This window comes from Marmota monax, unplaced genomic scaffold (assembly GCF_021218885.2).
Source record: "Marmota monax isolate L192 unplaced genomic scaffold, Marmota_monax_Labrador192_F-V1.1 WCK01_AAM20220418_F8-fsc00035, whole genome shotgun sequence".
In the NCBI taxonomy this organism is placed as follows: domain Eukaryota; kingdom Metazoa; phylum Chordata; class Mammalia; order Rodentia; family Sciuridae; genus Marmota; species Marmota monax.
In genome coordinates, this window is record NW_026691961.1 from 7,397,207 (window position 1) to 7,411,873 (window position 14,667).

Below are 14,667 nucleotides of genomic sequence, written 5' to 3' on the forward strand. Positions count from 1 at the left end.
TCTCTCGAGAACCAGAGCACCACTGTCAAGTTGCACCGAACTAGCAGAGGAAGCAAGGACCCTGACAGCAGAGTAGGGCCCTCACCCCTCCCAGGTTGTTCCAGAACCAGAGGTGCAGTTCTTCCACCAAGAAGACCAGCTGTGAGCAGCAGGGGCAGGGTGGGTGCGAAACATAAAGGTAAAGCAAACTCAGTCAAAGAAAACAAACCCCACAGAGGGACTAACTGAAATGGGAGATTCCTACTTAGCCTGCCCAGAGGTGGCCCTTGCCAGCAATTTAGCCCAAATTCTTCCAGACACCTTTTAAGCTCATTCAAATAAGCACATATTCTTAACAGACTCAGACTGTGCTATTGGCAAGTGGCTTCCTTGTACTTCTGGCTATTTGCAACCTCTTTCTAGGTTGTCACAGGCAAATCTTCCTCATGCATTGAATGGCAGTATATGTCATGGTTTAATAGTTCCTTAAATGGACTTTTGTACCATTACATACAGTATTTTACATGAAGGTGATGCACAATTCTAGGCATGGATCTCTAATCAACAGAAGGAGTACTTCCATAAAAATGTTTGCTAACAGTGGAATCAGGGGGCCTCAAGGTTGACATTTAGAAACACTCATAGATACCCCAAGTGGCCCTACAAAAACAGGGCACCAACTTCCACTCACACCAGCACTGTGAGAACACTCATAACCCTTGTTTACAGCAAACATTATCAGTCTTTTTAATCTGTGCTGGTCTGATAGGCAAAGATATTTCAATGTTTTTTTAAATTTTGTACTTCCTTGATAATTAGTTAAGAGAAACATCTTTTCATGTACATATTGACTATATGTTCTTTGTTGTGCCACATAAGATCATATTTAAGTGTGTACATGTGTATGAGAGTGTTCATGCACACATGTGTGCTGTGTGTGTACTGTGCAGCAGCTCTCTGAAGAGATAGAACCAAAGGCTCAAGTCATGAAACAGCTTAGCAACGACTGACCAGAGATATATCATATTTATCTACTTCTGGTTTTTTTTAGATTTTTGGGAGCATCATTATCCTGCTAATGCCTTGCTTATATGATACAAATATATAGTAGATTCCACAAAAATACATTTTTTTTAAACACAAAAGAGACTTTGTTCAAGACTATTGCAATAGGAGACAGGCCCAGAACTCCGTCTAATAAGCCCCACTTCACAAAAACAAAGTGCTGGGGAATTTTTGAGAACTAAGCGGGAGGAGGTTGAGGCCACCAGGTTTGCTAATTGGCCTTACCAAAAGAAAGTGTGTTCTCCCATCTTTACACCTGGAGCACGGGCACTTCTGAAGTCAAGCTCCTGTCCTGACATAGAGACTGGGGGATGAGGTACTGTCTTCCTTGACAATTACACTTCCGCAATGGCTCCCAGATCCTTGAGAAAGACATTCCTGGATTAGAAAACTGTCAAAAAGCTTTTAAGAGAGTTTTACATCTGGAAGGGGCTGGAAATTTATAATTAGAATTTATATTTAGAATTTTTCTAAAATGTTCTAAGAAAAGAGGTCAGGAGCCAACAGCCTGTTTCAAAGTTGGTTGATCTGAGATTAGTTGATTATATAAATGAACATGGTCACTTGCAATAATTCTATAATATAAAGGAGATGTGTCATTCTCCCAGAGGTCAAGCTCCTCTACTTATCCCACTGCAAGGTATAGGCTACCACGCACAGTGAAGTGTGAAGATGGGGAGCGGAGACTCAGAGCCGGTGAATCACCACAGTGCTTTCCAGGAGGCAGACTCTGGTCTTGGAGGTGTGCTCACATTCCCCGGGGGATTCCAAAGCTAACTCCTTTAGTTTTCTGGTGATGCTACAGTAGAGTTTACATTTGCTCCCACAACTAACAACTGCCATTTTCTCCTGAGTTTCTCTTTTTTTCCCTTTATGTATGAACTCTCTTGATTTCAGAGGTTCAGTCCACAACAGGTAGGCCAACTCCACAGCTCTGGGTCTGAGGCAAGGCAGGACATCATGATGGATGGGTGTGGCAGAAGAGAGTAGCTCAGACAGTGTCCACAGGAAGGAGAGAGGGAAAGAGAGAGGGAGAGAGAGAGAGATGATGGAGAGGGAGAGGGAGGGGGAGAGAGAGAGAGAAAGAGAGGGAGAGAGTGTGCAAGACAGCACAAAAGTACATCTTCACCAGTGGATACAGGCGTGAGGTCAGTACTTCTTCCCCTAGAAAATGCACGAATAGCACACCCCTGATCACCCACCCTCTTCCACAGCACATGAAGGTACCCAGAAAACAACATCCACAGACAGACAAGGAAGCCACAGTTATGAAGAGGAGCACCTGGCCGGAGTCACCATGGAAACAAGTCACCAAATGAGGGAGAGGCATGTTGCCAGGGTCGCATGCTGATTGGACTACAGGAGGTAGAACAGGGTCAGCAAACCACACCAGTCAAGTCCAGCCTATGATTTTTTTAAACCTGTGAATTTAGAAAGATTAATGCTTCTTTTTTCAGTAGTGGGACTGAACCCAGGGCCTTCTACTGAGCTACACCCCCATTCTGCTTCATACACTTGTAAATGGTTGGAATTCTTTATGAACTGCATTAACACATAAAAATCAGATGAAATTCAAGATTCAGTGTCCACGGAGTTGTGGAGCCTTTTGGTGTTTGTTTTGTTGCTTTTGAGACAAGGTCTTGTGGTTTCCCAGGCTGGCCCTGAACTTGTGATCCTCCTACCTCAGTCTCCCAAGTAGTTAGGTTACAGGTGTGCACCACCACACCTGGCTAGAGGTTTTGTTTGTTTTTTTTTTTTTTTAATAAATGTGCTTACTGTATTTTAAAATACACACAACATAAAATTTGGCATCTTGGCCACTTTTCAGCATTCACACTCACGCTGTCCCCACCAGAGGCCTCGACATCTGTGCACAAAGGAAGCTCCACACCACTAAACAAAGCCACACCCACCTCTCCCCTCACCCTACCCAATAGAGAGCAGCAACTACCCTTCTACTTTATGCAAGCAAACTGACACAGTTGGGGACCCCCATGAGAAACAGGACCCCCTTGGAAATAAGGAAAATAAGACAAACAAGTCAGCTCTCTATCTTACGGGGTTAAGAGCCACACCGGGAAATTAGGAGTTAAAAGGTAAACTAGCTTGCCAAGTGCAGTGGTACACACCTGTAATCCCAGCAGCTCCAGAGGCTGAGGCAGGAGGAAATCAAGTTCAAAGCCAGCCTCCACAACAGCAAGGGACTAAGCAACTCAAATTTACCAGTCTGAGCCTCCAAAATTTCTGATAAGAAGTCTGCTGAAAATGGTATTGAGGATCCCTCATATGATACAAGCCACTTCTGCTGATTTCAAGATGGTTTCAGCTAGGTGTGGTGGCACACACCTATAATACCAGTTCCTCCAGAGGCTAAGGCAGGAGGATTAAACATCTGAGGCCAACAACTGTGAGATTCTGTCTCAAAACAAAAAGGGCTGGGGATGTGGCTCAGTGCACAAGGCTATGGGTTCAACTCCCAGTACCAAAAAAAAAAAAAAGATTCTCCCTGGTGAAAGCTTGATTATATTTGGTCTTATTTGTGTTGCCATGGGTCTCTGAGTTCTATCCACAAGTTCACTGAGCCCCTTGGATGTTTTTATTCATCCTTTGTCAAAGGTGGGTCATTTTTTGTTGGGGGGGGGAGCAGTGTGCTGAGGGTGCTTTACCAGAGAGCCACATCCCAAGCTCTTTTATTTATTTTGAGACAGAGTCTCACTGAGCTGCCTCCACCACCTGGGTCTCTGTGTGCCACCATGCCCAGCTTCATTCTCTTCATATATTCTTGCCACCCCTCTCACCCCCTCCAGGACTCCCAGAATGCATGTTGGTCCACTTAGTGTAACAGAGGTCCCTTGAGCTCTCTGTTCACTTTTCAATCCTTTCGTGTTCCTCAGACTCAGTAATTTCCACTGGCATAACTTCACAGATTTTCTCCTCTGCTCAAATCTACTTTTGTGTCACTCTAGCAAATTTTCATTTCAGTTATCAAACTTTAAGCTCCAGAATTTTTATTTTTGTTTGTTTTTGTTTATGGTGATTTTGTGGTGTTTGTTGTTGTTGTTTGTTTTGTTGTTTGTTTGGTCTATTGACATTTCCATTTTGTTTGTGTATATGGAACCCAGGGGCACTCTACCACTGAGCTATGCCCCCAGCCCTTTCTATTTTTTGTTTAGAGGCAGGGCCTTGATAAGTGGCCCAGGTTGGCCTTGAACTTGCAATCTTCCTGCCTCAGCCTCCTGGATACCTGGAATTGCAGGTGTGGCCACCAGACCTGGCCCTGCATTTTCTTGACTTGTCCACATCTTCTCTTAGTTGTCCAGGCATCTGTTAAGTCAAGTGGTTAAAATCTTTTTCTGTCAAGCCCACAAGCTGGTCTCTCTCAAGAACAATTTCTGTTGGTATTTCCTTTTTTTTTTTTAAAGACAGAGAGAGAGAGAGAGAGAAAGAGAGAGAGAATTTTAATATTTATTTTTTAGTTATTGGCGGACACAACATCTTTGTTTGTATGTGGTGCTGAGGATGGAACCCAGGCCACATGCACGCCAGGCAAGAGCGCTACCACTTGAGCCACATCCCCAGCCCCTGGTATTTCCTTTGAAGGGGCCATCCCTTCCTATTTCTTTCTAACCTTTTCTGATTTCTTACTGAAATCTGGTATTTGCATCTAATAATAACATATTATTAGAAATCAGACTCTCCCCTCTCTGAGGGTTTACTGATCTCTTCTTTGTTGGGGTAAACAGTTGTGCCAAGAGTCCACTAGCCTGAGGTGCTTAAGTCTCTGCCCTACTCTGAACATATGTTGTAACCTCCTCAACTCCCCCATGTGTGGTTGGTTTTGAAGGTCCAAGACTTTAAAGTTTGCTTACAAAAATTGACAAAGAGAAAAAATGAAGGGATACACAATTGCTGGCTCTCCAAACCCCCTGGGAGTTCTTCAGCTGAAGGGGGTGGCCTGTAGGGCAGGCTGACGATGGCTGCCTGCATGTGCCTGCACCTCCAACCTGAGAGGCAGCAATCACAACACTGGAGGACAGAGCCCTCCTGCTCAACCTGGCCCCTACAGGTGGTAGATGCCGGCATCAGGGCTGGGGGCTGGGGAGCTGCTAGGAGCTCAAGCAGACAAGAGAAAATTTTGGCTTACCAAAGTTAATCACCATCAGTCAACAACCAAGGCTTCACCTGGAAGTTCCAAAACAGTTACATCAGGCAGATTTTGCCAGTGCAGCTGCTGCCTGGGGAGACAGACTCTATCCTCCCGGAACCCCAGGTGTGAACAGAGCCCTACTGGTGCCCAGTGGCACTCACTGGCCAGTGTCCATCACTGTTTCCACAGCACTTCACCATGCTGCTTGGCCCATGGCACACAGATGGTGCAGTTACCAATGAGTGCTTCAAGGAATGCCACACTGCCACCACATAATATCAGTTTTGCTTATTACCAGTGCATACCCATCTTATCAAAATAAGAAAGGTGAGCTGATTGCAGTGGCACATACTTGTCACCCAGGAAGCTCAGAAGGCTGAACAGGAGGATTGTCAACTGCAAGGTCACCTGAGCAACTTACCATGACCCTGTCCCAAAATAAAATAAAAGGATGGGGGGGGATGTGGCTCAATGGTAGAGTGCTTTCCTGGCATGGGCAAAGGCCTGGGTTCAATTCCCGGCACTGACAAGTAAAACTGTGACTTGGGCTGGGGCTGGGGCTCAGTGGCAGAGCACTTGCCTAGTATGTGTGAGGCACTAGGTTCAATCCTTAGCACCACATACAAAAATAATAAAACAAAGGCTTGCTATCCGTCTACAAAAAATAAAAATTAAAAAACAGAAAGAAAAACTGTGACTATGCATGACACTACAGCTGTTAGTATTACCAGATAGGAAATCATCATTAGAACTACTCTCAATACTCAACAGGATTTCTTCACACACATTAAAAATGAAAATTGAAGGTGGCTCAGTGGTAGAGCACCCCTGGGTTCCATCACTTTGCCAACAGCAAAGTGAATAAAACTCAGAGGGCAAAGCAGTGTGTTTGGGTGTGATGACAGCAGTGTCCACGTCACCAGACAGCAGTCATCACAGGGATGTGCCCAGCACAGGAAAGCAAAGGTAGGGAAACTCAGAAATTTGAGTAGAAGATCTCATTGCAGCAGAGCACGTTCACACAGGTGAAGAGAGGGGACGAGGCTTCGAGCCAGTGATGTTTCCCTGTGGCTCGTTTGTCAGCCAAGCAAAGAAAGACCATTTTGCTGGTGGCTCAGTGAGGCCGTGGGAGGCTGCAGCAGCTGAAGACACAAGCCAGAGGAAGCAAGTCTAAGGCTACCCGGCTTTCAGCGCAAAGGTGTCTGAGAGAGAAGAATGGGAACCACGACAGTCCATCAAAGCAAGAGAATGGCTGGAAGTCGTTTCCCTGGGCTCTTGCTGAGTGGACAGATGCTATTGCTGATCTGAGGAGTCACGCCCTTGAGGCTGAGCTGGGCACGGAAACCAGCCCCAAACAAGGGGGGCAGAGAATGACAGCTGCAGGCAGGAGGATCTGCACTGTCAGCAAGACCCACTCAGCAGAACCTGCAATGTTCTACTAGCATGCACAAGGCCCTGGATTCAATCCCTGGTATGGCAAAAAAGGAAAACTAAAAAAAAGGTTTATAAACCTGGAAATCACCTGTTACCATCTCCATTGTACAGATGAGGAAGTACAATCCACCAAGCTAACTTCAAAGTGCATGATCTATACAACTGATCCTTATCACCTCCCAACAACAACCTTAAACACAAGAACTTGAGCCTAAGGAAATAACACTAACGGCACAGGCAGAAGACACTAAGGATATCTGCCAGGCACAGCAGCATGCATCTGCATCTGTAGTCCCAGCTATTCAGAAGGCCAAGGTGGAGACTGGCTGGAGCCCAGGAATTCTACCCCAGACAACATGGTGAGAACTAGTCTCAAAAAATAAACAAAGTCAAGTAGCACACACCTGTAATCTAGCAACTTGGGAGGCTGAGGCAGGAAGATGGCAATTTTGAGGCCAGCCTCAGCAACTTGGTGAGACCTTGTCTTAAAAATAAAAATAAAAAGTCTGTGTATATGGCTCAGTGGGAGAGCACCCCTGGTTCAATCCCCCCAGTACTAAAAAACAAAACAAAACAATTAGGTATAATGGGCTCAGGACCTGGTCAATGTGTTATTTTATTTTTTTAAAGAGAGAGAGAGAATTTTAATATTTATTTTTTAGTTCTCAGCGGATACAACATCTTTGTTTTGCATGTGGTGCTGAGGATCGAACCCGGGCCGCAGGCATGCCAGGCAAACGAGCTACTGCTTGAGCCACATCCCCAGCCCAATGTGTTATAATAATAGAAAATAATCACAGTTCCATGTAAAGATGACATCATTTCTGGAAAAGATACCAGTCTCAAAAAAGTATCAAAGGCAGAAATTTGAGTTTCATGATTTCATAAGAATTCGCTATTAAGAGATTTGGTTATATCCCATCTGATTCAAATGTATGATATGTCAAGGTCATTGTACTGTCATGTGTAATTAAAACAAATAATAAAAAAAAGAGATTTGGTAAGGGGTGAAGATTTAGAAATAATTTAAAGATAGGGCCCTGCGGGGATAGGAAGGGCAGCAGAATAAAATAGACATTATTATTGCTGTATGTATATAGGTGACTGTATGACCAATGTGATTCTGCAACCTGTACAATCAGAAAAATGAGAAATTATACCCCATTTGATTCAAATGTATGAATTGTCAAGATCATTGTACTGTCATGTGTAACTAATAAAATAAATAAATAAATAAATAAAAATAAAGACAGGGCCCTGAGCAAGACTCAATCTATCAACTAGACCTTGTTTCCAGCTAGTCTGAGGTGTCCTTTTTCTTTGAATAGAAAGATTAACATAGAAACTATAAAAGCGTGCTAACACATTTATTTATTTATTTATTGCAACCCCAGGAAGCTATTCAAGGAAAGTTTAAAAAATGAAATAAGAAGTCCAGTGTAGGGCTGGGGACATAGCTCAGTTGGTAGAGTGCTTGCCTCGCATGCACAAGGCCCTGGGTTCAATCCCAGCACCACAAAAAAAAAAAAAAAAAAAGGAAGCAGTAGCAACTAAGAAGACTGAGGCAGGAGGGCTGATGTGGAGAGATCAATGTGCTTTGGGGTTTGGTGTTTCTTAAAATATTTAAAACACTGAGAAAATAGTATTAAACTTCATTTTTATGAGACATTCAAAACAAGTTTTGGTTACAGTTAAATATTTAGGAAAATGTAAAGTACTAAGTTGTGCAAACAGTGGAGTATTCATTGGTGGTGAGAAAATGTCATCTGCCTAGTGTAAAAGGCGAATGAGCAGGACTTTAAACCCAGCACACTTCTCTATGGGTCTCCTCCCCACACACAGCAACTCCCTGACTGGCAGGCGGGCTCCATTTCCTGACACCCTGGTCTTCCATCCCAAGGGGCGAACTTTCCATTACACCAGCGAAGACCCTCAGAACACATGATTCGTATCCCGCTGGGCGTCCACTGTGTAACTGGGCCTAGTCCCTCCAGCGGTGTCCGCACTGAGCATTGCAGCACTTGTAGAAAGTGGTCATGGGCTCATCTGCAGAGCGGGTCTGGAGTTGCATGAAGTAAGCTCGAGGATGTTCGCATTTGGGACATGGCTCTGGCAAGGAGAAGAATCAAGCAACCCCGTTATACAAAAATGATGCTGGTGAAGAACATACCTCTTAAGAGGAAAAATTTACGTTAAAGGTGTGAAGCCTCCCTGCTCATCGGGCCTCCCTTCCAATAATATGTCTATAGACATCATTTCCACAACGTACTAAGAGTGAGGAGTCAGAGAGACCTTGAAAACACTCCTCCCAAAGGCACACACCTGCAACCCGAGTGACTTGAGAGGCTGAGGCCAGAGGATTGCAAGTTTGAAGCCAGCCTTGGTAACTCAGCAAAACCCTCAGCAACTTAGTGGGACCCTGTCCCCAAAGTAAAAAATAAAAAGGGCTGGAATTGTGGCTTATTGATAAAGGACCCCTGGGTTCAATCCCCAGTACCAAGAAAAAAACCTCCTTCCCACTCTCTGGATCCTACTTTTCTTCTCAATCTGGCTGAAGACTGGTTGGAGACTTAACTTGCACCATGACTATTTTGTGCTACTGTAACAACATACCTGAGACTGAGCAATGAATAGACGATGGAATGTGTTATGGTTTAGACTTGAGGTATCCCCCAAAAGCTCATGTGTGAGATCATGTAAGAAAGTTTAGAGGTTAAATAATTCAGCTATTAGAGTCTTAACTAATCAGTGCATTAATCCCCTGAAGGGATTAACCAGGTGGTAACTGTAGACAGGTAGGGTGTGACAGGAGGTGGGTCATTGGGTGTGTGCCTTTAGGGTTTATATTTTGTTGGCTCTGCTCTCACTCTCTCTGCTTCTGGTGGCCTGTCCTGACCTCTTTCCTCCACCACATTCTTCTGCCATCATTCCCTGCCTCACCTTGAGCCCAAAACAATAGCTGACCACCTATGGACTGAGAACTCTGAAATGATGACCTCCAAATAAACTTTTCCCACTCTAAAACTGTCATCAGTCTTTTGGTTGCAGCAGCAAAAAAGCTTACTAAAACAGAATAGTTTTATTTTTATTTTATTTATTTATTCATTTACAGCACAGGTCTCACTATGTTGCCCAGGTTGGCTTTGAACGCCTAGACTCAAGTGATCATCCTGTCTCAGCCTCCCAAGTAGCTGGAACTGGCTTGGTCTGGAGGCACATGCCTGTAATCTCAGTAACTGGGGAAGCTGAGGTAGGAGGATCTCAAGTTCAAAGCCAGCCTCGTTAACTGAGTGAGAGGCCCAAAATAACTCAATGAGATCTTGTCACAAAAAAAAAAAAAAAAGGGCTGGGGACATGAGATCAACCCCCAGTACCAAAGGAAAAAAAAAAAAGAAGACAAAACCAAGCACCAAGTAGCTGGCACTACAGGTGCAAGCCACCACACCCAGCTAAAGCTGGAAGTTTTTAAGTAAATGCTAGAAAAAGCCTGTGGGGCCTTGAATGGAGCATTAAGGGGATTCTATTAACCCTTCTATTAAGGGTTCAGGAGAAAACAAGAGCTGTAGGGAGGGGGCTTCTTCCTGGAGACTGCATACTTGTTGTGAACAGAATACTGGTTGTGGGCCAGGTGCAATGGCACACACCTTTGATCCCAGCAGCTCGGGAGGCTGAGACAGGAGGACTGCAAGTTCAAAGCCAGCCTCAGCAATAGGAAGGTGCTTAAGCAACTAAGTTAGACCCTAAGCTTGAGATGTGACTCAGTGGTCAAGTGCCCCTGAGTTCAATCCCTGGTACCAAAAAAAAAAAAAAGAATATTGGTTGTATAGTGGTACCACCTACGCCACAGAAAATGTTAATTAAGCTTCTCCAGAAATCTTCCCCATAACTGATCTTAGGAATATCAGCAAAAGAATCTCTAGAAAAGAGTTCAATATAGTTAAGTTTACTATTTCCTGTTGCTCCATTTTACCTGGCCCCACAAGATCAGAACTCCAGCTGCTAATCACCCCTTTACTAGTTTTTCACAAACCTTTATGACCTATCCAGTATAGTAAAAATATTCACAACAGTTTGTAGAAGTGTGTTTGCAAATGCAAAGTGTGATAAAAAAGACAGATCTTTTAACCAGGATGGTGCTTCACAGAGATGTTTACATTTCAAAGAGAAGAGAAGAGGTTACTAATTGGCCTCCTTGGTAACAGCTGGCAGGGGGAGGGAAGAAAGGGGAGAAGCTCTCCCCTCCTCAGGCACTGTCCTTAAAGGGTTAACCTGCCTAGCTAGAACAGTGAAAGAAAAAGCTGCTTTTGTGTGAACTTCTGCAGATTGTGAACTTCTGAGCCCCTTCCCTTACACACTGGGTATAAAGTTCTGAAACTGCCTGAATTTGGGGTTCAGGGGATTGATGATTGATCACTGCAAAAGCTTTGCCCTCTGAACCTGGCTGTAGCCAAATAAATCTATTTCCTGCTGTCTTCAGTGTCTTGCCTAGTCTGTCCCAACAACAGTTGAAATAGACTATTCTGACTGGATCTTACAAGGAATGAGCAGCATCTTGTTGGAACAGGGGTACATGTGGGTTGGGGTGGGGGGCATCTGTGTTACAAAGTAGCAAAGAACTTGGCAGAATTATATCCAAGCCCTAGGACTTCATGGAAAACAGAATTTAAGAGCTATGAGGCCCATAGTAAGGGGTTCACTGCCCAGGGCTGCCTTGGGTCTCTGCTTCCTGCATTCTTACTGCCAGACCTCCAGAGGACGCTGTACCTGCCAGCACCTTGATCTTGGACTTTCCAGCCTCCAGAATGGTAAGAGACAAATTTCTGTTTTCTATAAATTACCCAGTCTGTGGTATTCTTCTACAGCAACACCAAGGAACTAAGATAGTGGCTTAAGGCTGCTGTGCACTTTGGGGCTCATGCCACACAGATTCTCCTTGTTAAAAGAATTGCTTCCCCAGGACAGTGGAAAATGCTTTATCTTCCCATTGATGGCTATGTCCAGGGGACATTTTGGCAGGAGCTGTTCTTAGCCATATCTTACTACATCCCACACCTTTTCAAAATGCCCAGGGGCACAGATACCTTGGAATTGATTTAATTTGGAGAAAATGATCCTATTCTCTTGTTTATGTTTTCCAGTGCTGGGATGTGGACCCAGGGCCACACACATGCTAGCCAAGTGCTTATCACGGAGCCTCACCCCAACCACACGATCCTGCTCTCAGGAAAACACCCTTATACACTCTCTAAAATCAGGTCCAGGTCCATAATCCACCTTTTAATGATAAATTCTACCAATGCTAACATTTTTTTTTTTTTTTTTTTTTGCTATTGGGAATTGAATTCAGGGGCACTTGACCACTAAGCCACATCCCCAACCGTATTTTGTATTTTATTTAGAGACAGGGTCTCACTTAGTTGCTTAGTGCCTTGCCTCACCATTGCTAAGGCTGGCTTTCAACTCATGATTCTCCTATTTCAGCCTCCTGAGCCGCTAGGATTACAGGCGTGCACCACCGCGACTGGCCAATGCTAACTTTTTTTTTTTTTTAAATATTTATTTTTTAGTTGTAGTCAGACACAAATACCATTATTTTATTTATTTATTTTTATGTGGTACTGAGGATTGAACCCAGGGTCTCGCACATGCAAGGCGAGCACTCTACCGCTGAGCCACAACCCCAGCCCCCCAAGGCTAACTTTTACCATAACATACTTGTATGTTCTACGGGTGAAAAGACAGTACTGACCTTGAGTTAGCTGTTACCCCTCAAAACAGGCTTTATTGAGGGTCCTTCTCTCTGCTTCCCCAATCACATCTATGTCTACCCAACATGAATCAAGTCTTAAACTTCTAATTCTGTCCAATCTGCACTTGAATGCTCCCTGACATCACCTTCCTAAAAATCCCTATTAGAATAAGAAGACAATTTTTTGTAGACTCTTATTGCCATCATTTCTGCTGCCATCAGAGCCATCCCCTGAGCGCCTCCTATTTCCCAAGCACTGGACAACTCACTTCTTGCTCACAACCTACAAATATGAGTTGGCCACAGAGAGGTCAGGAGAAGCCTACGAGGTTCACCAATAACAAGAGGTTGCCCCAAGAATCCAACCCAGGCTTGTATCATGTCAAGGATTGTATCAATATTTTTGGTGGGGTGACAAAATTTTAATAATAACAAATTAATAAAGAAAGATACCTTTCCTATTATTTTTTTCAATTGTCAATGGACATTTATTTTATTTATTGATACATGGTACTGAGAATCCAACCCAGTGCCTCACACATGCTAGGCAAGCCCTCTGCCACTGAGCTACAACCCCAGCCCTATCTTTCCCGTTCTTAGACATGGACGTCATAGACTCAATATGGAGTGGAACAGTCCGCAACCTCACATCTATCCACAGCTCAGCAATGGAAAAGGTCTCTCACCTGCCGTAGAGTCAACATTCTCCCAGGCAGCTGCTCCCCCAAGCACATCATCTACTTCTTTCAGCTTTGGATACTTCCTGTTTGTTACCTAGAAAACAAACAAAAACAGCCTTCACACTCCCAGTAAGTGAACAATATAAACAAGGACCATCAAACCACAGCAGTCCTCAAGTGCCTCCGACTTCCTTCCCTGCACTCTGTGGATGCCAGATGAAACACAATTCTTGCCTGCACAGAGCAATACACTCCAGTGGAACAGGAGTTCCCATGGCTGGGTTGTCCTCCAGGCTGGGCTGTCAGAGACCTCTGCAAAGACTGCAGCTGAGGATGTGGAAGTAGGGACAACAACTTAAATGGAAGTCAACCAGTAGCATTTAGCTGGGTGACCCAGTCACTCCCCCAGGCAGCCAGCTTTTAAAGCAAGCTACACTTTGTTTCTTTGAATTGTATTACACATTACTGAAATGTCAGGATTAAGTTGAGGGATAAGAAAAATAAGTCCAAGGACATTTTCCCTAAGCTTTTGTGATTTGAAATCCCAGGCCTCAGCCAGTGCAAGGCCTCAGCCAGTGCAAGGAACACAAAAGGACATCACAAGTGACTGACACCCCAGGATAATGTTCATTTGATCCCAATAAGCCACAGAAAATTCCCTATTCACATTCCTGTCCCACCCTAAGGGATCAGCAGGACTCCTATATAATGAACCCCAGGAATTACCCTCCTGTCCCACCCTAAACTTAGTCTATATAATCCAGGCTGAAGCCCGCCCCAGAAGTGAGCCACTCCAGGTTTCCACCAGTTGACCCCGTCGCTAAATACTTTTTAAGCCTGTAGATCCGAAGTTTGCTTCCGGTCTCCCCCCTTCGTCCAGTGTGAGTCATTTGTTTTAAATAAGTAGACTCTGAACTCAACGAGCCCTACCCCCTAAAATTACTTTTTAGCTGGATTATCAAGGGAAAATAACAAGTCTTAAGACAGTATACACCATTCACTTGCGGAATGCTCAATTGTGCAGTAGTCTCCACTCCGGGCATTCGGATTAAAACATACACGGAACAAAGAAAAACCCCTGCCCTGCTGAGAGTGTGTCCCAGGATTAACAAATACAGCACATGAGCAAGCTACAAAATATATTTGACGGTTAATAAGTCTCATGGGGAAAATAAAGCAAGGCAACTGGAAGAGCCTCAGGCCTCTCCCTCAGGGACGCCAGGTAGCGGGCAGCCCGTGAGAGCGGGGAGGGGGGTGACTGCGCGGGCTCCCGGAACACCGGGACCTGCTCAGGCCGTTCTGGACACGGCTGTGAGCATCGCGCACGGAGCAAGTGGCAGGGAGGTCCCCGCGAGGATCCAGGCCGCAGCCCGGCCAGGGCGATACCACCGGGAAGCAATGGCTGGGCTATGGGAGCGACCAAGGGAGAGCCGGCCTCCAGGGCCCACCTTGCGGGTGACGTTGTGCACGTAGGGGCAAGTGTTGCAGGCGAAGCGGTGGCAGCGCTGGCCCTCCTCCACAATCAACCCGTTTCCGCATCCCGGACAGAAGAGCAGCATTGCTCCGACTCCGCCACCTGGGCTCCGCGACTGCGCGTTCCCGGAAGCAGGAGG

The 14,667-nt window shown here is 44.9% G+C and overlaps 1 protein-coding gene across 1 annotated transcript; it reads right to left on the bottom strand.

Moving 5' to 3' along the window:
* Positions 1-7,975: 7,975 nt before the first annotated feature.
* Polr3k (RNA polymerase III subunit K) lies at positions 7,976-14,667 on the bottom strand. Its single transcript, XM_046440712.2, has 3 exons — positions 14,503-14,667; positions 13,061-13,148; positions 7,976-8,734 (listed from the first exon to the last, which is right to left on the bottom strand). Exons 1-3 carry the CDS (start codon positions 14,611-14,613, stop codon positions 8,607-8,609), a joined length of 327 nt encoding a protein of 108 aa, XP_046296668.1. The 5' UTR covers positions 14,614-14,667; the 3' UTR covers positions 7,976-8,606.

What these genes read in the sequence shown, in the direction of transcription:
- Polr3k (XM_046440712.2), bottom strand. Translation starts at nt 14,613, where the DNA reads ATGCTGCTCTTCTGTCCGGGATGCGGAAACGGGTTGATTGTGGAGGAG. An exon ending in TGCACAACGTCACCCGCAAG is followed by an intron (nt 13,149 to 14,502) that starts GTGGGCCCTGGA and finishes TTTGTTTTCTAG; the next exon opens with GTAACAAACAGGAAGTATCC. An exon ending in GAATGTTGACTCTACGGCAG is followed by an intron (nt 8,735 to 13,060) that starts GTGAGAGACCTT and finishes TCTCCTTGCCAG; the next exon opens with AGCCATGTCCCAAATGCGAA.